The sequence below is a fragment of the Mesocricetus auratus genome, unplaced genomic scaffold, assembly GCF_017639785.1.
Source record: "Mesocricetus auratus isolate SY011 unplaced genomic scaffold, BCM_Maur_2.0 Super-Scaffold_100009, whole genome shotgun sequence".
In the NCBI taxonomy this organism is placed as follows: domain Eukaryota; kingdom Metazoa; phylum Chordata; class Mammalia; order Rodentia; family Cricetidae; genus Mesocricetus; species Mesocricetus auratus.
In genome coordinates, this window is record NW_024429193.1 from 35,021,993 (window position 1) to 35,048,665 (window position 26,673).

Below are 26,673 nucleotides of genomic sequence, written 5' to 3' on the forward strand. Positions count from 1 at the left end.
AGGAGGACAGTGGGGTGCCATTATTTGAAGTACAGATGGTGGGGGATAAACCTGATACCAGGGTAAGATAAAGATGTCCGAGTCTATTTTAGGACATATTTAAGGCACTAAAGTAAAATCCAAATCGACAGTTGGGGGATCCAACATGAAAATGCACACCCGAGAGTGCTTTGGATATAATGTCCGTGATGGGGAAAGAGGCGACCTAAGATGTAGTGCAGAAAACTATGGGTCACAGAGAAGAATGATTAACGTGTATCAGAGAGGTAGGTGCGGCTGGTTTCCCTCCACTCCAATTTTTAACGTGGAGGACGGCGTCTGTAGCTTCATTTTATTTCACTTCTCTTATGTGGTAAACGTTCAATAAATTCTCAGTGATCCAGTTTCAAGCACAATAAACTCACCGCATGTCACCTATCAACTTCCAAGGTTGCCTCATCCTGTTTCTTTAGATGAACTTAGGAGTCACCTATGAGTTTACCTACGTCTATTTTTATCACTATGTTCTACATACGCCGGCTCTGGAAACATCTTTCAAAACTACATCTACTTTTGAGAGATCTTGGTGGCCAGATAGGCTTTCTGTTTTTGTTTTTCCTTTTCGCTATTATCCCTAAGACAAATTTTTCAAACAAAGGCTAGCCCGGTTCTCAATAGCAGCTTGCAACTTAAAACCTGTTCCAAAACACGGAAACGAAACTGCCAAATTTTCTGACAAAGATTAACCGGGTCAAGGCGCTGGTTAAGCCTTTCATTTTATTAATGGTCACGAAACCACCGGCTAGGGAAAATAACATTCACGCCGGTGGAAACCATTCAACTGCAAACAAGCCGTACCGACTCCCAGGAGCCCTGAGAACCCCGGGGCGCCGACCCCGCCACGGCTCAGTTCCGGCAGGACCCGCACTCGGATTACAAAACCGCAAACCAAGGCGCAGAACAGCACATCCACCACGTCTGCCGCGGGAACCTTCCCAGGCCCAGACCCACACGGCCGCTCGAGGAACCTCCACGTCCGTCCTCACAGCGAGCGCCACCCCCGCGACGGGGATGGAAAAAAAGCCCAAGTCCTGCTCTCGCGGGATCTCGCGCCACACGGAGGCCCGCGGACACGGAGCATCACCCGCAGGAAGGCTGGGAATTCACGGGCGGGGGCGGGGCGCGACGGGAAGGCGGGGGCCGGCGCGAGGGGCGGGGCATCCCGACGCGGCGAGGGAGGGCGGGGTCCAGAGACCTGTTGATCGCAGGTGTCACTGGCCAGACCGGCCCCTGGGTCCCGTGTGCGCGCATGCTCCACGCGGGCGGGCGGCGGAGAGCGGCCGTGGCCGTCTGCCTCTCTGCGTGTCGTTTCGGCTGTCACGACGTTGTGGGTGTCGGCGTGAGGCGGAGGCGGGCCAGCGGGACTGGAAGGCTGCGGCGCTCGGGAGGTAGAGCTTGGGGTGAGTGTCGGGAGCCCACGCTGGGCGGAGGGCGGAGGACCCGCGCCCCCTCGGCCTGCAACCGGCTCGCCCGATCGGGCGTGCTGACCCGGGTGGCCGCGGGCTGAGGGCGGGATCCGGCTGGGTCGGGATGTGCTGTCCCGGCTCCTGTCCCTCACGGTCCAGCCCTGCTGTCGCAGGGCACTCTGCCTGCTCCGGGGCTCCAGCATGATTGGCGTCCCTCCTCGGGGGAGCAGACTGGATTGGATGTGATAGAATCTTGGGGTGGGGGTTTCTCAGTAGCTGTACAGAGATGGACAAAGTTAATGTTTAGCTTCTAAACGGCGCTTTACGGTACAATTACCCAAACTACTGGTCGGTGGCGCGGGAGAACAGGAAGTGCCTGCACAGGTGTAACTGGGAGGATCTGAAAGCCTGCAATCTGAGCCTGTTTGGAGGTTTTGTTATTATCAAGAGGTTTGCTTTATCCATGCAGGACCTGATAAATGCTTGCAAAATGTAACCGCAGGTCCTTATCTGTTCGCAGTTTTCCAGGTCTGGAAATCTCCCCCGGCCCCCCCCAACGCGATATTTTCTAGGCTACTTTTGAAATAAAGTCCTTTGTAGTTAGCACTGAAGCATGCTAATTTTCACATTTAAAAGGTGTGGCAAACTGTTGATACAAAGTTATGGTGGAAAAAATTGGTTAAATTGGTAACTTGTCAGTTGTGTTTTCTGGTCTGTGATGACGATACTTCAGCTTCTTAAAGAAAAATTGATAGGAAAAAATGAAGAGAACATTCCTCAAATGTACTGTATGATTTATCTGCTTTTGTCAGAATTCCAAATAGACTTATGGGTGGGAGCTGTAGTATGGAAACTAAGGTTTTTGCCTTGTCTTTTAGAGGCTTTTATAAAATGAGCTCCTTTGGACAATTTGTTTAGGGTCACGATTATTGTCTATACACTTGTGAAAGCGATTTATTTAGTTTGTAAATCAAGCCAACGATAATTATGTATTTTTCTCAAAGTGTAAAAAAGCAGGAGATGCCCCTCCTCACAGCAAGCCTTTTCCCTACGATTTTTTTTTAATTCATAAAGTTGTAGGACCTATCCACCTCGTGGCAATTGACACCAGCAGTTCGTTACTGTTTTCTCTGAAAGACGAAGACGTCGCAAGTTTTTTAAATAAGAGTTTGTCGTTTTAGTGGTTGGACACATTTTCTAAAAAAGAAAGCCCACAATGCCCCTCCAGTTTCAGAATGTACTGTCTTATTCAAGATACGTTTTATATTGTTTACTATCCAAAGTTTATCTTCACTTTGTAGGGTCAAGAAATGCAGTTTTGGTGTCCAAGGGCTTGGAAGTTTGTTTTAACAGGACAAAGCTAGAGGTTGAAAAGAAACTTAACCTGGTTTAAGAGGTGATAGTGCACTTTTAGAAGCTAAAGTCAGTTGCTTCCATTCCAAGACTTGTTGGAACTCTAGTTGTAGAAGGAATGATTGTTGCTTGACTCTCCAGCTTTCTGAAAATACATTTTATCTCCATACACTAGTCGTTTATGTTAACTGGCAAAGGTGTTGAGTTACTAAAATGCTTAGCAGACTTGTTATTTCACAGCTTTAACTATAAGGTATATCCTAATTATAGACCCTAATGACAATCTGCAGAAAGCTTAGTAGCTTATATATTGCATGTGCAAACATTTTGAACACAGTGTGCTAAGATATGAAGCTCTTCATGAGATCTTGCCTTAAGGAAAGACGTGTCATCTTGGATAAGCAGAGATTAGTGAGAATACAAATGTAGTATTGGTATGGTAGATTATTAACTTTGTATAGAAATAATTTTTAAGGTGTTTGTTTACAATATGCATATATAATAGAAACAAGACATAGGTGTAGCTGCTCTGTCATAAGTAAAAATTCCTTACAAGCTATTGAAATTTTAAGTAACTTTATATAACACCCTAACCTTCGAAAGTTACTGTTCTTTTCTAATAGTAGGAATACTATATATACTATATACTATATATACTATATAGATAGGAAAGGCAAACACGTTTGTACTATTCTTTTCCAAGTTAATTAATATTCTTTACCAATTCTTTTGTTTGTTTGTTTGTTTTTTGAGACAGGGTTTCTCTATTGTTTTGGAGGCTGTCCTGGAACTTACTCTGTAGACCAGGCTGGCCTTGAAATCACAGAGATCTGCCTGCCTCTGCCTCCCGAGTGCTGGGATTAAAGGCATGCACCACCAATGCCCAGCTCTTTACCAATTCTTTGTTGGTCCATGATCACAAATGTAGTATACTCCTATAATTTTATTATTTATTTATTTGTCTTCCTTTGTAGCCTAGGCTAACCTCAAATTTATAGTCCTCCTTCAGCCTTCCAAGTGCTGAGATGATAGGTATGCATCACTATATAAGGCTTTAATATAATTGGTTTCTGTGTGACGATTTTTTTTAATGTACTCTTAAAAAATGTTATCAGAGGAGGCTACATTAGGCCAGTAGAAGTTCCCCAGGACTCAAATTGTCTCATGTGTTCATATTTGTAATCTGGGAAATAAAATTTTAGTAAACCTTCACTATCCTAGCTTTATGTACATGTGCATGTATGTGTGTGTGGTTGGTTTTGGTATTTTTGGGGGAGGGTTTCAAAATAGGGTTTCTCTGTGGCTTTGGAGGCTGTCCTGGAACTAGCTCTTGTAGACCAGGCTGGTGTCCAATTTACAGAGATCCACCTGCGTCTCCTCCCGAGTGCTGGAATTAAAGGTGTGTGCCACCACCACCGCCCGGCTGCGTGTGGTTGGCTTTGATGCTGGGGATTGAACCAAATCCCCATGGTAGGCCAGTGCTGTGACCAAAGAGCTACTACAACTTCAGTGCCATCTTAACCATTCTAGTAAATAAAATGAAGTTTGGATAGTGTTGTTAAAATGTTTAGGTTTATCCAGTAAGGAGACACAAACCGCGACTCAACGATCCCACGTGGAGTTTATTGGTGGACAGGGAGGGGAAAGGGGGGTGAGAGGTAACCAACCCGTGCAGAGCAGAGAGAGAGAGATAAGATATGAGAGAGACGCAGAGAGAGACAGAGTAAGATGAGAGTAAGAGTGTAAGAGGGAAAGAGAGTAAGAGCAAGAGCAAGAGAGCATAAACGGGCAGGAATCAGTCCTTTAAAGGGGTCCTTTGCACCTGCATGGTTCTCACGGAACTCTGGGCTGGCCAGAGTATTGCCTGAGTGTATCCTGCCAGGTAACAGGGCAGGCCAGAGTAATGCCTGAACCTTTCAGATAGTATGAAGTTTTATCAAATTGAACAGTAAAAAAATAAATAAAGGTGTAAGAAGCTTTTAAAACATTGGATTATGTTGGTTTTTTCTTGTGTACACATATTTGCCTGTATTAGTGTCTGTGGATCCTCTGTGTGCCTGGTACTCACAGAGGCCAGAAGCTGGTGTTGAGTCACCTGGGACTGGAGTTACAGACAGTTCTGAGCTGCCGTATGGGTGCTTGGAATCCGAATGTAGATCCTCTGGGAAAGCAGCCACTGTAAACTCTCTAGCCCCAAGATATATTGTTTCTAACTTAGCTTTTCAGTTTTTCTGGGCTAGCAGGTTTTTCTCAGTAAACCTTTTCTTGTTATACTATGTGTTAGGTCATAGAGATTCAAATATTAAACTGTTAAGTAATCATAAATCAGAATTTTCCTTATATTTTTTGATGGGGTGCTTCTTGAGACAAGTTTTTGTTGTATAGTTCAATGTGTTCTAGAATTCACCATGTAGCCTAAAACTGCCTCAAACCCAGGAGGCATCAACTCCTGAGTATTAGTATTCAGCATCTGTACTAGGCCTGCCCTTGGGGTTCTGACAGGATACATCCTCAGCTCAGTCACTAAAGCACCATCTGTGCACATTCATTATGTTCCCTTTTAAAAGGGCCCTACTTACTTCCTGTCCCCTCCATCTCTCTGCCTCTCTGTCCCCCTCCCCCCACTCTCCTTGCTCTCTCCCCATGCTCCTGTCCTGGGAGGCCAATCTCCTCATTCCCCTTTTCCCTTCTATGATCCCTTTCCCTAGTAAAAAACAAAACAAAAAAACTTGCACTTGAGCTCTGTCCCATGGCAACTTTCTCTCATGTGCCACTTTAAAAAAATCACAACACTAAGTGCTATGCCAGCTAGTAGGCATGAGCAACCACACCAGGCCCTGAATTTGTCCTCCTCTAAGCCTTACTTCTAGCTGCCTCCTCTTCTCATTGAGTTTCTAAAGTTGGAAGGGTGGTAGGCTAGTTTTTTCTCTTCTTTTATAGGCTTCTGCTTCTCTTCCTGTTCTTTCAACTTCCAGCCACACCACACTGCTGAAGCAGAGTCTCATTTGACAGAGGATGGTAGGCTGCTTCATCCTTGAGTTACATTTGGAGAGCCGCACTGTGTTTCTGTAGAACACAGACAAGAGTATCTAAGGGAATCTGAAGCTGTGTGTGAGCCGTCATTTTAGGATTAAGAAGACCACTGAGCAGATGAGATGCCAGGGCAAACTGGGAAGCATTTAGGTCGTGGCAAGGCGCCTCTTCTATTACTTTCTGTGGCTAGGTACATCCTCATGTTATTTTATGAGGTAAGTATCAGAACACAGATTCCATCCTTGTCAAGAGTCAGTCTAGGGATTCTTTGCCTATCAGTACTTCATGCTTGGGCTTTTTCTGTATAGGTTCTGTACATTGAAGCCCTTCTTTTCTAATAACTTCCCCAAAGCTCAATAACTGTTTGAACTCAGTAAAAGTTCCCCTCCTGTATAGTCGGGCATATAGGCATGGTGTAATATACTATGTCCTTGGGAGTGTAGTACTGACACCTAGCTGCCAGAGATTAGGAAATTGTCTTGTATCTGCATAGTCTGTGTCAGGCTTGTCTGTCCTGCAGCCCAGGGGCTGCTTGATCCCAGCCTAGCTATGAGTGCACCCGGATGTGTTTAGAGATGATAGCCTCATATTTCAGTGTCAAAAGGTTGGATGCTGATAATCTTTGTTAGGAACACTTTTGTGAAGGCTTGTTATTTAGGATTTCTCCTTTCCCCCTCAGATTCATTCAAACTGAAGATGCTTGGAATTTGCTTTACATTTTCAGAGAATTGAGAGGAGGAGATAGTAAATAGGACACACAGTAGGTCAATTATATCGTGTTTTAGAAGGTTAAAAAGTGCCAAGGTAAAAATAGTCAGGGCGTTAGGAAGGTACGAGGGAAGTCATGGTGATTTGCAACTTTACATAATTGTAGTCTACGTTTAGAAGGTGAGGCTTTAGAGAGAAGGGAAGGCAAAGCCACAAGGATCAGGGAGACACTAGTAATTCCAGGCAGAGCGACACCACTGCCAAGGCTCCAGAGAGTGGGAATTTGCTTGATACATGTTTGAGAATGACAAGGAGCCAGTCTGCTAGAAGGAGAAAAAGCCGAAGGTCACATAGCTAGAAGTGAGACTACAGGGTAGGATGTAGGTATATTAATAGAGTTGCTGTAGTGTGAATGTTTGTGAGCCCTTAAAACCCCTGAGTTGGTACCTAAGCCCAGTGCAGTAGTGTTCACAGGTAAAGTTTGGGGGAGGTCAGGCAAGCAAAACCTTCATGAAGAGTAGCCTTGCTCAACTCTTCTTCCATGTGTGGATGAAGAAGAAAGTAAACCCTCACCAGCCGCTGTTATCTTCAAAACTGAAAGATAAGTTGTTATTGTTTATAATATCTAAACAAAGTTATTGTGTTATAGCGGCCAAAAAATTGGTGTAAAATCTAAAACCTTGATAAGTTAGACTTCAATTTAAACTTTAAAATTAAAGAATTCTTAAAGGCCAATAAGGCATACAATCCAGTGAGATAATGACTAGAAGAGTGAATGTAATCTTCTTCCCAAGAGAGGTATGAAGGCACCTAAACATGTGAAAACCAGCTCAGTCCTAGAAATGCGTGTTCCAGCCACATTGTAACAATACAAACCCCAGTATCTCTTAATAAGAGGCATTGAGGTAACTACTGTTGGTGAAGACCTGGTGTAGCTGCAGCTCTCCAATGCCAGTGTTGGGAATTTAAAACTGGTATTTGAAAGTTTGCAATGCAGCTTGGCGATTTTTTTTTTTAAAAATGAAGTGAAACATAAGCAAGCATACAGCCTAGTAATCCCACTCAATATATTCCCAAGAGAAATAGGGAGAAAAACAAATGAGAAAACAGACTATAAACGACTTGTACTCAAATGTTCATGCTTATTTACAATAACCATAAGTTGAAAACAATCCAAAAATATACATTTTGCTATACTAAATACATCTATAGCACTGCTTAATCATAAGGAGTGAAAGTTTGCTGAATTATGCAGTAAATTGATGAAATGCAAAAGCAGTAAGCATTAAGAAATACTTAGTTAATACTAATAACTCAAAAGAAATAATCATTATACAATTTCATTTGTGTGGAATTCTAGAAAATTAAAACTATGGGAACAAAAAGCAGATGGATGCTTGCTTTAGTTGGGTGTCATAGTTCTCTATTATGGTGTAACAAATTACCACAAATTTAGCAACTTAAAATAATTCCTGTTAATTCTTTTACAGTTTTTAGGAAACCAGTCCAGATTAATTCTACAAGTCCAGATTGAGTCTGTCCTCTGTTTCCCAAGGCTAAAGTCAGAGTGTCAAATGGGTAGGCTTCTGGCTGGCAGAGTCCTCAGGGAAGAATCTGCTAACAGACAGATTCTTTTCCTTGTAGGACTAAAACTCCGTTCTTTGGTCCTGAAGACTCCCCACACTCATGTGGGCTCCACATCCTGGATACCCTGCAGGAATGGAATCTACACACACACACACACACACACACACACACACACACACACACACACAGGCTAAAGAAAGTCCTCTTTGCTTTTCAGGGCTCCTATTATTAGATTGCCCCCCCAAAATCGTTTGTGACCTAAAACAGACACCATCAATGGATTGCATCCTGCCTATCTTCATGTTTTGGAGAGTAGGGGGTAAAGTGTGGGAATATGTGTACCTGTGTTTGTGCATGTATGTGTATGTGTGCACATTATTTTACTTCTGCCCTTCGCACTGGCAGAGGTTATGACTATGAAGAGGCTTGAGAGAGTTTTCAGGGGTTTGCAAACAGTTGGCTGTAGTAGTGATTACAAGTCAAAACTCACTCAGCTGTACATTAGAGGAATGAATTTTATTTAATAACCATGACTCAGAAAAGTAGGCTAGTTTTTAAATCCTGGATTTAAAAATACTAATAGTGAAAACAAATTGGTACTAGTATCTTCCAAACTTTTTATTTATCTTATCGAATACTGAAACCAATCATGGTGTAAGCAGAAGAGAAAAATAAAAGGCTAAGAAAACTATAGCAGTGCGTGTAAGAAGATTGGGATTAATATGAGGCAAGAGTTAATGGCCAGCCCAGCCTTAGACCTGTTTTAGGGTTGGAGTCCCTGTAGTTTGCTTGGTTTTTGCTGCTCAGCTGTTGGACCTGGAGATGGTAAAGGCAGACAGTGTGAGCACCGTCATCCTTCCGCTTCATATGCTTTGTGGGTTTTCCTTCTGAAGGGTACCTCATATTCTTTCCCTTAGCAGTCTGCTGCTCTGGCCCGGGACCATGGCATTTCTTACACATTCCTGGGCCAGTCTTCTGATTTACTGCTCTTATACGCTTGCTCCTTTACCTACTTATCATTAGTCTATCAACAAAATATCCATTTTTTATAAATAGCCATTTACCTCAAGTAGCCTGCAATCTTGGTGTGAAGTTTGCCAGTTTGATGGGTATAGATATAATTTCTAGTTGGTGATATTCCAAGGTTAAAGTGTGTGTTTGCTAGGCATTTAGTCTTCTCCATTTGTTGATTTGTAGTTAGCCTGTTTTCCACTTGCTTTTAGCCTTCAGCACTTCTTTGTGTTTTCTATATATTAAACTCATATTTTGTTATGTAAAGTGTTGGTTTGTTGTTTACTTCTAATTCCTATGAAATTCTCCAAGATAATTTGATACTGAATTTATTGAGATTCCCTTTAATTTTGCATGATTCTAACATTGTTGCATTAAATTTCTTTAGATTTAGTTTTATCTTTTTGCATTTGTTAACATATATACACATAGAGAACTTTATGAATTATATAAATGTGCCTAGCTGACACATCATAATTATTTTTGGCACAGGATTTTCCGTCCTTTTTCCCCAGGTTGGTTGAGCAGCCCCATTTCAAATATGAATGAAATTGCTTGGATGTTCATTCACATAAAACATACACATTTCGTACTTTATTGCTTTCCCAAATGGAATCATTGCTACATAAAAACACTGTTGCTTCTTGTTTTTCTGTAATTTGGTCCCAAGGTCTCTCTGAAGAGTGGCTGTAACAAGGCCTGCCCTGAAAAGGGCTTTGGGTGATTTGGGTTGTGGGTACTTTCATAGTTTTCATGACATTTTGTTCTGGAGTATAACCCAGTGCCTCAAAATCCAGGACCTGTGTGTAACCAGGTGTTCCTCTCACTTGGAATTACTTATGGCAGATACCCTTGTGACTCTTGTGTCTAGTTTAGGATAGCCATTCTCCCATAGAGCTCTAAGGGAAGGCAGTCAGACTTGAGTATGTTTAGACAGAGGAGGCATCTCACTGTAACTCATGGAACAACACAGTGTATTATTTTCAGACTTGGAGCAGAGAGGGCAGGGCGAGCAGGAAGGAGAGGTACCCCTAAGTTTGCACCCCCCCACTTGTGGATGAGGAACAAGAAGGGAGGACCTGTGGATTCAAACCTTGAGTGGAGTTCAGGATGCTACCTAGTGGTGTATACTACAGAGATTGTCGAGTGTTTTTGGAGCAGCCTGCCACATAAAGTTACACAGCTGTAAGGCAGACTGAGGCAAGTGTATAGGACAGATAAGGACCTGTATTCTACCACACTGATCAGGTGGGAGGAAGTCAGAGCACTAGAGCCTTGGAGGGTGAAGAAGCCCCGCCTCTCATAGGAGAAAGGCCTTTCCTGTTGGGAACCCATGCAGAGCCTCTGCCCATACCTCAGTAGATAGTGTCTTTCTGCTGATGGTGCATGCTTTTGTTTCCTTCATGATTTACTGCTGCTACCCAGTACACAGCTCTGGGTTGGGGAGGGGGGAGGTTAAGTTTTTGTTGTTGTGGGGTGTGTTTGTGTGTTGCATGTATGAGTCATATGTGTGTGCTGGTGTCTGTGGAGACCAGAACAGGGAGTTAGGCACGCTGGAGCTTCTGTTATCGGCAGTTATGAACTGCTTGACTGGAGTACTGGGAACAGAACTCTGCTCCTGAAAAAGTAGCTAGTGTCTTAACTGCTAAGCCATCTCTCCATCCCTAAAGTATATTTTATTTTTATATTTTAAATTTTAATGCTTCTTGGCAGGTACATATATTGCCAGAGGGCATTCGTGAACATGCAAGTGTGTCGTGTGTGTGTGTGTGTGTGTGTGTGTGTGTGTATTTTTAATCAACAACAAAAGTACCATTTTCCTTTTATTCCACCAATAATGTTTCTTTTAAATTTTTTTTGCCAGCTTAGTAGCTCTTAATTACTGCATTATTTTGCCTCGAGTTGGAGAAACTGTAGAGCCCCTTCTCAGCTGCTATTCTAGAGCAGGACTTAGAGCTAGTGTGCAGTCTTACTCATTGTAGGTCTTGTTGGAGTGAATGGATAAGAAGCAAAGTAAGCACATGGAAGATAAGTTTTCGGGGCCTCCTGTTTGTGAGCTTATGCAGTACACTCTTTCCTCCCGCAGTGATTATAGCGATGTGCAAAATGTCTCCCAGGAAGCCCACTGGAGACTGGGGGTTACATAGGCATTCTCTACTGAGAATATACCAGAAGGAAAATAAATGTTTGAGACCAGTCATGTTGTCTGTAGTCTAGTGCAGCTTCTCTCTTGTAAGTTAGGGTGGTAAGCCTCTCAAAGTTGTCAGGCCAGCCTTCCAAGCAGACCTGCCGTCTTGGGTTTTCCATTTTAAAATATAATTCATGTACAGCATAATTCTATGTTTAAAGTACATGCCAGTAGCCCTTAGTTATTCACACAAGTTATACCCATCACTATGATTTTAGAACATTTTATCACCTCCAAGAAAAAAGAAACAACCTGTACTCCTTAACTGTCCCTTCTCAAACACAGCAGCCTCCACTTACTTCTTCAGTCCTAAGCAGCCACCTTGTACTATGTGAATGGAATCACAAAATGTGGGCTTTTGTGTCTGGCGTCTTTCACTCAACTTGTTTTCAGTTTTCATCCATGTAGCGTGTTACCAGTATTTCATTCCTTTTTGTGGTGATTAATAAATATTCCATTGTATGGCCATTCGATGAAATGTGGACTATTGGCACTTTTTGGCTATTATGAAGAGAGTTACTCCTCTTCTGCATAGCCTCCCCGGTACTTACTTAGGCATAGATATAGACTCCCGTTTGGAATCAACTCTACCTTTCACTCTTTTGACATTTTTGTTTATAAATTTCCAGCAGCTACAGTTTTCTGTCACATTGTTCTAAGGCTTACCATGTTTAGTATGAAGGTTATGTTTCCTTTGTGATATGGTCCCATGTTTGGATATGAAGGTTATGTTTCCTTCATGATATGGGCCTATGTTTGGATATGAAAGACTATTTCAAAATGCAGTTTATTTTCCTTGTGGCCTGTGATAATTTAGTATTGGGAAGTAATGGTTCTTTGAAAATTAGGTTGACGTTTGACTTTGAGTCCAATTCTGGCACCACTCTCAGTGAGAGAATGCCTGTCTTTTTTTATAGTTTGTCCTCTATTTAGTCTTTTTGTTTTATACTTTTGCATGGATTAATTTTAGGAATTTATATTTTCCTATGCAGTTATCTGTACCTTTGAATTTTTAGAGCTGTGTTTAGAAGTTCTTTTATAATGTTTTTATTGCTGACATATCTATTTTCTTTTTTCCTTTATCAATTCCATTGGTTTTATATTTCCCTTTCCTTTAATCAGCCTCATGAAGGTTCGTCTAATGTAGCAGTTTTTGCAGAAACTTAGTTTAATTCATTCTCTTTCTGACAATTTTTTATTCTACTTTTCTTTTTCTCCATGTTATATTTAGACTTTAAATCACCCATTTTGCTTGTTCTCACCTCTCAAATTGAACTCTAAAATTCTTAGCTCTTTCTAGAAATATTTACTTTTTCTTTCTAGAAATCATTGATAGAATTTAAGTACATTCATGCCTCTTGACTTTTAAATCATGCTTTTGTGTGTACACATGTTGTGTTTACATTGCTTTTTAGTGCTTTGTATGAGAACTTAAAATATTTTTAGTAGTTCTTTGGGAGTTTTATACTATACTCTCCCAACTCTTCCTAGATCTACCCCCTTCCCCACCCATCCAACTTTGTGTTGTGGTTTTTAAACCCACCAAGACCAATTTGTGTGTTGCCCAAATATTCTTGGATGTGTTGCCTTCCTTTAGAGTGTGATCTATTTATCAGGGACTACATTCTTAGAAAAAAACTGACTCTCCCTCTCCTAGAAACTGTCAGTTGTCAATAGCTCCTCAGCCAAGGATGGAACTTCCTGCCCAACTCCCTCTCCATTGTGGATTTGATATGGCCTGAGCTTATAGAGGTCTTGTGTGGACTCTCAATTACTGTGCATTCATATGTGTAGCTTCCCTGCACTGTCCAGAAGACACTGTTTGCCTTAAGTCATAGACCACATCTGGTTCTTACGCTTTCTCCCACCTCTTCCACAGTGATCCCTGAGCCTTTGGAGGGTGGGGTGCAATATATCCATTCCATTTAGGGCTGAGCATCCAGGTCTTTTATTCTCTGTACTTTGGCCAGTTGTGGGACTCTGTATTAATCCCATCTACTACAAACAGGAGCTTCTTTGATATAGAGATGCGTCAATCTGTGGGCATAGCCTGAACTCATTGCTCACAAAGTATTTTCTTCTTTTCCATTTAATTTTGTGGTGACTCATCCTTTCAATTTTTTATTTTTGTTTTTAATATACACATGATTGTCAACCAGCTGATACCATGTTGATTGTCTTAACTCTGTTTTTTCACTCTCTGTTGTCTTAGTTAGGGTTTCTTTCTATTGCTATGGAGAGACACTATGACCACAGCAACTGTTATAAAGGAGAACATTTAATTCAGGTGGCTTATAATTGAGAGGTTTATTAGTCCATTGTCATCATGGTGGGACATGGCAGTGTGCAGGCAGACATGGTGGTGCAAAAGGAGCTGAGAGTCCTACATCTCAATCTGCAGGTGACAGGAAGTGGATTGACTCTTTACTAGCAAAGCTTGAGCAAAGGAGGCCTCAAAGCCAGCCCCCACAGTGACAAACCTACTCCAACAAGGTGATACCTCCTAATAGTGCCATTCTCTATGAGCTTGTGGAGGCCATTCCAACTATCACATTGTTATGGAAGGTCCAATTCCCTACCTCTTTTTGGGTTTTGTTATTTGCTTTTTTACATATTTATTTATTGAGAGAGTGAGAGAGTTCGTATATATGAATGTCTCAGGAGGGAGGGAGGGAAGGAGAGTTCATATATATGAATGTCTCAGGAGGGAGAGAGAGAGTTCATATATATGAATGTCTCAGTACACATGTATAGTTTGTTCTTTCCACCATGTGTGTTCCAGAGATCAAAGTCAGGTGGTTAGACTTGTTTTCAAGTCCCTTCGACCACTGAGTGGTCTCATTGGCTTGCATTTGCTCTGTGTTTTTGTTTTCTGAGCAGTGTTTACCTAAGGAGTACCAAGTCATAAGCCAACCTTGTTTGTCTGTGGCGAAGCAAGGTGACAAGGCTCTAACCTGTGTGTGACCTGATTTCAGGGAGCAGAGAGGATATGAGGGACTTCAGTGATCAAGTCTGAGAATCTCTTGTAAGGAGCTTGTTGTTTGCTCACTGGAATTGTGCTCTAGAATATTCTATGGAATGGGGGCAGGACAACACAGAGGACAGTGCATGTTCTTACTGCCTCTTCACAAACAGGTTTTGCTGCAATACAGTCTTGATGTAAAATCTTCCTTACCCCCAGATGGCACTGGATAGCTGTACTTTCCTTTCTTTGTATTGTGTGGGCTCAGAGTTCTCCGGAATAGGAAGCTAACAACTAGGAATGTCTTTGTTGGTCAGTAGTATTTGGTGCTCTCCATCTCTTAGCTGCTGTCTCCTTCCTCCTATAGGAGCCAGTGACTCTTGGTTTTCCCAAACTGTCTCCCTGTTTTTCACTAGACTGACTGATTTTTGTCTACTCTTTAGGGATAGGTTAGACCAGTGGTTCTCAACTTTCCTAATGCTGCAACCCTTTAATACCCCCAACCATAAAATTATTTCATTGCTACTGCATAACTGTAATTAGGCTACTGTTGTGAATCATAATATAAATATCTGTGTATTCCAGTGGTCTTAGGGGATACCTATGAAAGAGTCATTTGACTGCCAATGGGGTCAGGACCCACAGGTTGAGAACCACTGAGTCAGAGGCAAGAACTGGACATAATGTTTGTTATCTTATATAGCAATGGAAAAACAGAGTATTTTAAAGAATTTGTTGTGCCCCTCACAAACCTGAGTTCTTAAAAAGGAATAATCATTTTACATATCTTACTTCATGGTATATAATTGGTGGCAGTAAAGCTTTGTTAAAAAATACATTTTTCAAAGAATTTTCCATTAAAATAGTTATGGGCTGGGGAGATGGCTTAGTGAAAAAATGCTTTCAGTACAAGTGTGTGGACCTAAGTTTGAATCTCCAGAACCCACATAAAAGTTGAACATGTAGCACAAGTGTCTAATCCTCACACTCCTACAGGGGGCTGAGATGCAGAGACAGGAATTCCCAGACACTTACAGGCCAGCTAGTCTGACCCATATAGCAGAAAAACAATGATGAGCCTGTCTTGAGCAAGGTAGAAAGCATGGACCAAGACAAGTGGTTGTCCTCTGACCTCTGCCTATATCATGGGGTGTGAATGAACACACACACAGACACACACACACACACACACACACATACACACACAATTTAAAGTAAAAATAGGAATTTGCTGCTTTATTAGTTACTTTCTATTGCTGTGATAAAACACCATGACCAGTGCAACTTATTGAAGGAGGGGTTTATTTGGGCCTTACGTTCCAGAGGGTAGGAGTTCATCACTTTCATGCTGGGGACAGGGCAGTAAACAGGCAGGCATGGCTGCTGGGAGAGGTCACATCTTGATCCACTAGCAGGAGACAGAGAGAGCTAACTGGGGATAACATGGGCATTTGAAACCTCAAAGCCCACCCCCAGTGACACATCTCTTTGATCAAGTCCACACCTCCTACTTCTTCCCAACTGGAAGAAGTTTGACCAACTGAGAACCAAGTATTCAAACATGGGAGTCTATGGGGCCATTCTCATTCAGTCCCCACAGCTACCAATGAAGAGCTCCCTTAATGTAAAACCATGGCTGAGTTTATTAAAAACAGTATGTATGATGTGTTTCAGGGTGATTTAGATCTCTTTAAGAGGAGGTCACAAACTGTAGAGTTAAATAGAGGAAACAGCTAACATCCTTTATAATTTTAAAAATATTTAATCTCATTAAGCAGGGCAGTTACTGTTACCCCACTTGTTAGGTGAGCAAGCCTGGACTCTGGGATGGGAAGACTGTTTGAGACCAGGCAGCTGATATGCTGGCCTGGAAACAAGGTCTGATAGAGACTGATGCCGTTCTTCTTTAGTCTCTACTGCTTTGTTACCGGGAGTGATGGTAGACAGACCTAATCTCTCATCTTTATGTGCTGTGAAGAATCCGGTGACTTTCACCTAGACTTTAACACGGCGTTTGTTAAGACCCTACGCCATCACCTTCCTGTCGTCCCTTTGCATACACTTTCCTGTCTAGCGTTTCTCCTTCCACTCTGGCTGCTCTGTGTTCTTCTACCAGACAAGATATGATCCAGGCTCAGTACCTGAAGCTGCTGTCCACACTAAATGGGTTTTCCCCTCAAGTGACTCTCTCTCCTTCAAATCTTGATGTAGATATAAGCTTCTTAGTGAGTCATTTCTCACCGTCATGCTTAAAATGTAAGGTACACATCTTAAGCTTCCTTACCCCTCCCCAGTTAATGCTTAACACAGAGCTCTTCTAGTGTGCTCTGTAATTACTGTGTTGTCATTGCATGAAGCATTTCTGAACTTCATTGTGCTAGTTCAGGGCTCAGTACAGTATGTGGCTTGGTAAGTATTTGTTAAATGAAAAAGTGTAAGAGGAAATTCAGTTAATTAAACAAAATGTTGATAGCGAGGACTTGTTTTTAATTCAGGAGTTGAACCTTTAAAGTCCATTAAAACAGGAGCACTCATTTGTGAAAAAAAAAGGAATACATCACTAGAAATTTTTATTTATCTAGTTATAAGTTATGATATCAACTTACATAAATTAGCTTTCTTAGAAAAATAGTCTGTTTATAGACTACATGTTTATTTGATAAAATAATTTATTGCTGGCAAATACAGAATAGCAGCTCAGATCTAATTTATTTTTAAGAGAATATTTGTCTTGTGAAATCTTCATGTGAGCATTACAGTCTTGGAATAGGTAGTGATTAGTGTCTTACCAACTTAAAAAAATCTAAATGACATGTTTTCATTTTTGTATCTCAGAATGCCATCCTAATTCTTCCAATGATGAGTTGTAATTCTTTATTCGGTGATTATGTGAAATAAGTGAGAAAGTTTTGATCAACTTTTATTTAAACGTTTCTTCTCTCTTTTTTTTGTAGACTTGCTTTGAGGTCACGCTGATGAAATATGGAATCACCTTTGATAACTTCACCTGGATCAGAGGAAAGCTGCTTTATTAGAGAAACATAAAGGAAACAAATGCCCAGAGGAACCTGCAGATGCCAGCCCTGCACCTTGTGTCTTCTCTATATATTTTTAGCCCATCAGAATTAATGACTTACACATTAAAGAAAATGGTCTATTCATCATACTATTTTTAGCAGTTTTTTCATCAATGTATACAATTTATAAAATTTAAGAGTTATAAAACCTGTAAGGCCTTGTTTAAAATAACTTGCTTTTTAGCACTCAGAACTTCAATATTTACTTTGTTTTTACTTCTGAAAGTTCTCAGAAATGTAGAACATCAGGGAAGATATGGACTTGGAAGCATACAGTTTTATTGTGGATTGCAGTGGGGTTTAAGTGAACAACTCAAGACATCACCCGTTTTGTTGTCCAAAATACCACATAAGCTTATTTAGCTTTAATGCAAAAGAAGTTGCTTGAAAATGGCCTGGGTAAAATTCTTACGGAAGCCTGGTGGTAATCTTGGGAAAGCCTATCAGGCTGGAAGTTTGCTGTCCCTAGCCCCTACTGTAGGCTTATTAAATGAACCAGGACAAAACAGCTGCTTTCTTAATAGTGCCGTACAGGTAAGACCACTAATTACTTATTCAGCCTTTAAAGCACATTTAAGGGACTCTGTTGCTTAATGATTCTTTTAACTCCTCATGATGGGAATGACCTCTGTGTGTTGGGGGTGTATATACCTGTTGATATATCCATGAGCATGTGGGTACGCAATGTGCGCACATGCATAGGGGTCAGAAGTTAGCATCTGGGGGCATTCCTCAGCTGCTTTCCACTCCAGTCTTTGAAGCATGGTTGCTGACTGAACTGAAGCTAGGCTGGATGGATTGAGCTGCAGGGGACTGCCTGTCTCTGCCCCTTCCCCAGCACTGGGCTTACATACATGCTACCATAGCTGGTTTCTGCATGGGTCCAGGGGATCAGAACTCTGGTCCTCAGACATGCGTGACAAGCACCTTACCAGCTGAGCCTTCTGCTCAGCCTTGGAATATCTTCATGTCACTTTTAATATGACACAAAATAGTCTCGCTGAAGATTTTGGTTTTTATAATAATTGGAAATGGTATTTCTCCAAAGAATGATAATTTTGTTCTGATATAAAGAACATTTTATTCATAATGCTTAATAAATTAAGACTATTTTTAAATGAGCATTTGTTTTAATTAGCTAACAGTCTCCTTATTTTAAAAATAAGTCTAGTGTAGTCCCAGTAGATGGGATAAATAGAGACAAACGCTTAGGTTGAAATAATGCAGATTTGTTTTATTTCAGTAGTTCAGCTCTCTTGGCCTCACGGTGACCCTTAAATTGCCTCTAGGATTAAAACTTGAGTGTCATGTTTTAGATTAACTAAAGGTAATTTCATCTATTTCATTCCTTTTAAATTATTTCAATAAATGTGTAAAATTTGCGATTTTAAATAGTCTTTCTTCTGTATAACGTTTTGCCTTTTTGTCAGTTCCAGACGTTTTCTTCTGAACACTAATGGTAGATTGAGCCATATCCAGTTTGTTTAATGACTATACACATCTGTGATACACCGCGTGCTCCAGCCTCTGAATCACCTTGTCCTCAGCTGCTCTCCACCTGGAGCAGATGTCTCCCTGAAAGTTCTTTAGCTCACCCAGGAAAGGGAACCACAGTCACTAGGAAAGCATTGACTCTAGTTCCCTTTGGTCCTTAAACAGCAGTGTTCCACTTAGCTCAGAGATTCTGCTGGTGTTGTTAAGAGAAAAGAAAATACTTAACTGGATGGCAGTGGACGTGAGGAAACCCAAGCACCAGATGCTTTCACTGGGTCCATCTGTCAATTCAGATCTTTCCTGTTTGCTACTTTACATTTTTCCTTTTCTTTAGTTCCCACAGTTTGTGTGTGTGTGTGTGTGTGTGTGTGTGTGTGTGTGTGTGTGTGTATGTGTGGTTTAGAGAGACAAAAACATGTTCCAACAACAAATTCCAAGTATGGAAATGTTCATAGTCAAGAAAGTAGAAATATTCTCTTGGTAACATTTTCTTTTTAAATAGACATTCCATGGAGCTTTGCCATAAAGACTATTTTTCTATATAGTGTTTGATTATGGTACTTCCTGCTAGTTATATGGAACTACCTTTTTTTTCTGCTTTAAGGACTTTAATTGTTTTTAGTAAAGTATTATTCTAGTTTTTGCATGTTTGAAAAAAAATCTACTTCATCCTTGTTTGAAAGATTAACAGATTAAAGATGGGTGTGGTGGCCGGGCAGTGGTGGCGCACGCCTTTAATCCCAGCACTCGAGAGGCAGAGGCAGGTGGATCTCTGTGAGTTTGAGGCCGGGCTGGACCGATAGCCTCCGAAACAATACAGAGAAACCCTGTCTCGTAAAAAAAAAAAAAAAAAAAAAAAAAAAAAGATAGGTGTGGTGGTGCATGTCTTTAATCTCAGTTCTTTCGAAGTGGAGACAGGACGATCAGGACTTCCAAGACTAGCCTTAGGTGTGTCACAAATGGGGGAGATGAAATGGACCCCCCAGTGCCTCCTGATGGGTTTCTTTCTGTATGGTCATTGCTTTATTGAAAGCCAGTTGTTCTGATCTTCGTTTTTCTGTATGGCATGTGTCTTTTCCTATGGCTGCTCTTAAGATTTTTTTCTTATCCCTGGTTTAAAACCTTGTGTCTCTACAGTTTCCTTAGTGTCATTTGTCGTTGAGTTTGTTGAGTCTCTTGAAGCTATCAATTTTGTAATTTTGGTCTAATATGGAACTCATTTACTGATATTGGCTCAGGCAGTTGTCCTGTCTGTCCCTCCTTTGGAGAACTCCAGTTACATCCATGGTTGTTTGAAGTGACACATAGTTCACACATGTGCTCCTCTTGGTCTTTCTTTCTCTGTGCCATTCTGTGTGGTTTCTCTTTCTGTATCTCCAAGTTGTTTGTCTTTGTGGTGTCTAATCTGCTATTTGTTGTACTGTATTTTTTATCTCGGACATTGATTTCCATTGCTAAGTAATTTGATATGTGTCTTCATGTCTCAGCATCATGCGTTCAGTCTTAACCTCTAGCCTGCAAATTGTTTTCCTGTGCTTGTGTACTAATTTTGAAGTCTGTTTTTGGTTTTTGTTGGTGGGAGGGTTCCCCCTCCTCCTTTTTTTATTAGTTTTTTTAGTTTTTATTGGATGTCACAGAAGTTTCACCTTGTGGAGTTAATAAATATTTTAAGATTCCTAATGATAATTTTGAACTTTGTTCTGGAGCTAGATTAATTTAGTTGAAAACAGTCTAATCATTTTAGTGTTCAGGTTTCTTGGACTGGGAGAGTTTTGTTTATTCCTAACATTAATTTGTTTTCAGATACTTCTTTTCTTCAGCCAGTGCTCTGTGAATTTACGTTTTCTCCTTTGACTGTTGGTGGATAGGTGGATAGGTGTTGGTGGTTAGGTCTCATCCTGGTCCTCCATGAGCTCTGAGCATGGTTTCTTCTAGTTTGGGAGTTTTGTTTTCTGGCCCAAGGTGACTTCCACATTGTCCCTGGTGAGGACTCTGCATCACTCTGCCCCACTTGCTCCTAGCAGCCTCCAGTGTGTCACATGTTGCTACAGGCTAATTTGCAAAGCCAGTTCTCATTGGCAAAGCTGCTACTCAAGTAGTCTTTCTGTCAGAAAGTGTCTTGTTAATAATTAGTTTCATGAGTATTTTTAAATCTTACTCAGAAATAAATTGAGGAATACATCTTGTGAGGCCATACCAGTTTCAAACGCAGCTATGAAAAGATAATGGGTCCAGTGTAAGGCAGAGAATGAGTTTATACACTATTTCTCAGTTTTCAGTGTATTTTTATAGTGCTTTAAAGTGAGGAATATGGTTAAAGTTTTTATTCCTTGTTAAACTTATATGATTATATACACAGGTTTTGGGGGTTACTTAAGCTGTTTGTATAAATGTAAAAAACTGCATGAATTTTTTTTAGGATTCATGTTAAATGACTACATTCAAGAAATTAAAAAGGAGTATATATCTATCGCTAAAAACTAGTTCAACAGTTAGCTGAGACTGATTTTGTAACAGGTGATAGAATATAATTTTATGAAAGAGGATAAGGGTGAATTATACTTAAAATAATTTTATGATAAAGATTTTAAAGGCTTTCTACTGTGTTGAATACAGAAAAATTAATATTCTTTGAAATTTTAATGTGTGTATACAATGTGTTCTTATCAAACCTGTCCCTCCAGTTTCTCTGGGACTCTGCAGCTCGTCACCCTCTCGGTTTCATGTCATGGTGGGGTGGAGGTCACCATTATCATCCCCTTCCTCTCCTCCTTATGCACATGAATTCAGGCCATTCACTGTGACATGAGGAACCTGCTACAGGCCACTTCCCTCCAAAAAGTGACTCTTCCTCAGCAGCCATAAGTTGTCCATAGCGCCTTTGTCGGGGGTGTGGGGGGCTCCAGAAGCTCTTTCTCTGCTCATGTTACAATTTTTATTGGCTTGACCTTGTAGATGTTCTTTGCAGAGAACCACAGGTGCTATGAGATGACATTTGCAAAAATCGTGTCATGTATAGAAATCTGCGTTTCACAGTTCTCCTCTTCATCGGCAGCTTAGTATTGGCTGTTGTTTACACTTGGGACATTAGCCAGATAGTGAATCTCTGCATTGATTGTTACCCACTGCAAAAAGAAACTTCTCTGAGAGCAACACTAATCTGTGGGTGCAAACTTAGATGTTAGATAGTGAATCTCTGCTTTAAGTGTTACCCACTGCAAAAAGAAACTTCTCTGAGAGCAACACTAATCTGTGGATGCAAACTTAGATGTTAGATAGTGAATCTCTGCTTTAAGTGTTACCCACTGCAAAAAGAAACTTCTCTGAGAGCAACACTAATCTGTGGGTGCAAACTTAGATGTTAGATAGTGAATCTCTGCTTTAAGTGTTACCCACTGCAAAAAGAAACTTCTCTGAGAGCAACACTAATCTGTGGGTGCAAACTTAGATGTTCGATAGTGAATCTCTGCTTTAAGTGTTACCCACTGCAAAAAGAAACTTCTCTGAGAGCAACACTAATCTGTGGATGCAAACTTAGATGTTAGATAGTGAATCTCTGCTTTAAGTGTTACCCACTGCAAAAAGAAACTTCTCTGAGAGCAACACTAATCTGTGGGTGCAAACTTAGATGTTAGATAGTGAATCTCTGCTTTAAGTGTTACCCACTGCAAAAAGAAACTTCTCTGAGAGCAACACTAATCTGTGGGTGCAAACTTAGATGTTAGATAGTGAATCTCTGCTTTAAGTGTTACCCACTGCAAAAAGAAACTTCTCTGAGAGCAACACTAATCTGTGGGTGCAAACTTAGATGTTAGATAGTGAATCTCTGCTTTAAGTGTTACCCACTGCAAAAAGAAACTTCTCTGAGAGCAACACTAATCTGTGGGTGCAAACTTAGATGTTAGAAGTTAATTTGACAACATAACCATGTAATATGAGTTTTCTCTCCTCTGGGGCCTGATATCCCTAGTCATGGCCTTTCGACATGAAATAGAACAGACCTTGTATCTAATCAGAAAACGGTTACTCTCATAGCTGTCATGTCATTATTGCACAAATGCACTCAATGTGGCAGGCAGATCAGTATTGTGATTTGAAAGGCCCAGTAAGAGAACTGATGTCTTTTCTTCTCTCATTAGCCTGCATAGTACCTTCCAGCACTTTGAAAGGTAGCCAGTAGGGAGAGGGTTTCTAGTCTGTCGGGTTGATTTCTCTGTGTCCTGCAATGGAAGTGAGTGGTGTCTTCAGCAGTTAATGCCTTATCATCTAGTTATGGTAGGCAATGATAATATTATGCCTGTGTGTTTTGGGGTACCTCTAGAGGCTCCCTGACCAATCAGTGGTAGGGAGATATCTATGTCTGGCACTGAGATTGGCATTAACTAATCTCTTCTGGGAACAGTATTAGAGGCCCACCCATGGAGGGTATTTCTGTTCAAACTCCTAAAAAAAAAAAAACTTGAAAGACTTTATTGGTTTTTTTTAACAGAGTCTAGAGGGTGTCCCATTAACTGAATAATCTAAAATTTTCATGTGACAAGAAAGCATACAGTTAAAACATGGTTGGCATGTTGGTGTATTGGTAAATTCTTTGAGTTAGAAGCAAAGTTATATGTAATAGCTAGCATTTGCTGTGAACTTACTATGTATTAGGTCCTTGTCTAACTATTACATATTACCATTTAACCTTTGCAACCCTCGGAGATAGAAGCTACAATAAACATTTTATCTGTCAGTTCAAGAGCTGCTCAACAGTAGAGTGAGAGCTGGAATCCAGGCTATCTGCCTTCAGAGCTTGTGTTATTAGACATTTTGCTGTCACTAATCTTCATTGTCTTTATTGAGTCCTTTGAAAATGAATATCAGTTTTTTATTTTATGATATGCTAAGAGATATTAAAATGCTACCAAGTATTGTACAAAATACTCATTTAGTTTTTATTAACCTTTTGCTAATATCTTGTTTTTATTCGAGAGATTTTAGATGTTTTAAGTAGGTTTTATGTTCTATTACTTGAAGAAATTACTAAAAGATACAGGGAATCTTGATGAACTTTTTTTGCTGTAATGGCTTGTATACCAGTTATGTGTGTCAGGTGTTGTTATATGCCCTTTACATTTTGTAGATTTAGTCATCACAAGAATTGTGTGAGATAAATAATAATAATATTTATTTCACTATGTAGAATTCGGGTTTTACAAAATGGCTTTTAGATAGTGGATTGATAATTTCAACTCTTACACTTGGCTCTCCGCCTTTCTCTTGGTAGCAAGTGTCTAAATAGCATGGCCACACACTTTTAGCAGGATGCACTGACTACTATTTAGTACATCCTAGCTTTAAAGTCTAATTACACTTCCTTCCCAGATTTCCGGTTGTTCTGAGTATCATAACCTCTTCCTCTTTCATGTCTCTGCCAAGTTCTTCACGTAGTGTCGCATGTTTCCTGTCTGCCCAGATCCTTAACTGAGAACTTTTTCATGCTCTGTGCCACACTGTGGCTTTTCATGTGAATCAATAGGAATTTCTTCTATGTAGTGTTGTTTCCCATTGTTTCCAGTGATTATGCAAGTTCCATTTATGTGTAGGAATTAAAGAAGTAATTTACTGCTTTTAAAATGTCAAAATATGTTTTTTTTTCATAGTGAGAACAATCTCAGTCTGTTTTTCATTCAGATCTGTTTTTTAGGTTTTATGGCAATTAGATATATTCCGAAGAAGCTTGAGAGTTCTGACTGGACATATTTGTCAGGGAGATGCCTGTATATTTTGTGCATTGAAGGTAACTATTTAGCAATTACTGTTGTTACTCCAAAATTTTAATTTTGTTGGCTGCTTAATATGGTTGTGACTGAAGTTCATTGTCAAATGACTTACAGTTTTGAAGATGAATGCTTAAAATATGACAAGATTTTATCTCCTAGTTTTGTGTTGGATAATTAAAATTAATATTTTAAGTAATGAAACTTGAATATTTTTGTGTTGTAATCATTGCTTATTCATTTTAATGAATGTGTTTTCAACTATTACTGAGTTCTAAGTGCTGCTCTCATTACTGGTTAATGCAGTAAGCATAACCTGGGTTAATTCAGTGAGCAAAATTTGTAACAATCCCTGTTCTTCCCACCCTTGGGATGTGGAAGCAGGTAAATTTCAAGTTCAAGGCCACCCTGAGCTACGTAGTGCGATTCTGTTACCATAAACAAAAATAAAACCTCATTCTCAGGGAGCCTTTATAGCCTTTGTGGAGTAGGAGACAATGTGTATGCCAGATGGAGAGTATGTTAGGTGGTAAAAAGGACGTGAATGGCCAAAGAGGAAATATTAACCAGAGAAAGACCTGCAAGTATTAAGGAGCCTGAAAAACCTCACCAAGAGGTTGACATTTGACTTAGAAGAAGTGACGGAGTTCAGTAAAGGGTCTTGTGGAAGAAGAACCTTCCATGTAGACATAGAAGCAACTTCAAGATGTTCAGTGTGCAACAAAGAAGTCTGGGCACCAGAAGCATTGAGAGCAAGAGAGAGAGAGCAGGGAGAGATGGGCCTCAGAGGAAGAGGAGTTTTGGTGGCTTCCCAATAGGTCTGTCGCAGAGGGGAGGATGGCTCAGTTAGTTGTGCAAGCATGAGGACTTGAATTTGGATTTCCCTGTAGCCCCCCCCAGCTGGGAGTTGGAACTGGAGAGGGTGATTTGGGTGTTGGTGTTTTCCACTGTCACTCGCCATGTTGTTTTGAGGCAGGGTCTCTAGTTGACCATGGAGCTCTGTTTTGGGGAGTCAGGCTAGCCAGCTTGCTTCAGGGACTCCCTGTCTCTGCCTCCTGCATACTGGAATAGCTTGCAGGCCCTCTATGGCCACCCAGAGTTATGCATGGTTTCTGGGGGTTCAGACTTTCAGACTCCAGTCCCCAATCTGGTGTTTTGCTTACTGAGCCATCTCCTCACTTCCTGAGTAACTAACTTTGTATGGAATTTCAGGACTAACTGTTCTGTATTCTTTCATGGGTATACTGTTTTGAATTTGTCTATGTTGTGAAATTATGAAAGTGTTTATAAAGTTGTTGGCATTGGACAACTGACGTCCTTTTGATTTTTAGACAATATTTGCCCAGTTTCAGCACAGTCGAGAAAAAGCACTGCCCTCAGATAACATCCGGCATGCTCTTGCGGAAAGCTTTAAAGATGAGCAGAGGTTTCAGCTCGGCCTCATGGATGACGCTGCTGAGTGCTTTGTAAGTATCTCTGACGAACGTTAGGAGCTTAGAATGGGGTTTAATTCCTGATAGGATGCGAAGTTGAAGACAACAAATTATAAAGTAAAAGGTATCAGAACTGGTCAGTGCCTATGTATATGTTGTTCATCCTTCAAGACTGAATTTAAGTCATTCTGAGTTTGATGTTGTATTTTGAGTTTTGACTACTGATTTTTACTGTGTGTTAGTTTATAAAAATGTAGAATATTTTATATTTATATAACATATCAACCACCCGTTTGTGCCCTATTTTGCTTTTAATCCTCCAGACCAATTTGTGTGTGTAGTTGTACTACACTCCTGGAGGAAACTGTCTCCCTCTCCTAGCAGCTGACAGTTGCCAAAACTACCTGGCTAAGGGTACAGTTCTGTGCACATCTCCCCTTCCGAATCCTGAGGTTTGATCTGGCTTCAGTTTGTGCAGGTTTTGTGTATTCTATTAAAATCTCTGAGTTCATATGTGCAACTGTTCTGCTGTGTTCAAAAGACAATGTTCCCTAGTAGTTGACCAGTTTGTGGCTCTTAAAGTCTTAACACCATATCAATGATCCATGAGCCTTAGTAGT

At 40.6% G+C, this 26,673-nt stretch overlaps 1 protein-coding gene across 1 annotated transcript in view; it reads left to right on the forward strand.

The window, feature by feature from the left end:
• Positions 1 to 1,223: 1,223 nt before the first annotated feature.
• The window catches only part of Usp53 (ubiquitin specific peptidase 53), a 60,708-nt gene continuing 35,258 nt past the window's right edge, over positions 1,224 to 26,673 (forward strand). Inside the window, exons 1-4 of the mRNA XM_040751920.1 lie at positions 1,224 to 1,439; positions 17,242 to 17,898; positions 24,548 to 24,640; positions 25,952 to 26,086. Coding sequence (XP_040607854.1) covers positions 17,755 to 17,898; positions 24,548 to 24,640; positions 25,952 to 26,086 — 372 coding nt within the window. The 5' untranslated portion in view covers positions 1,224 to 1,439; positions 17,242 to 17,754. The remainder of the gene's footprint in view (positions 1,440 to 17,241; positions 17,899 to 24,547; positions 24,641 to 25,951; positions 26,087 to 26,673) is intronic.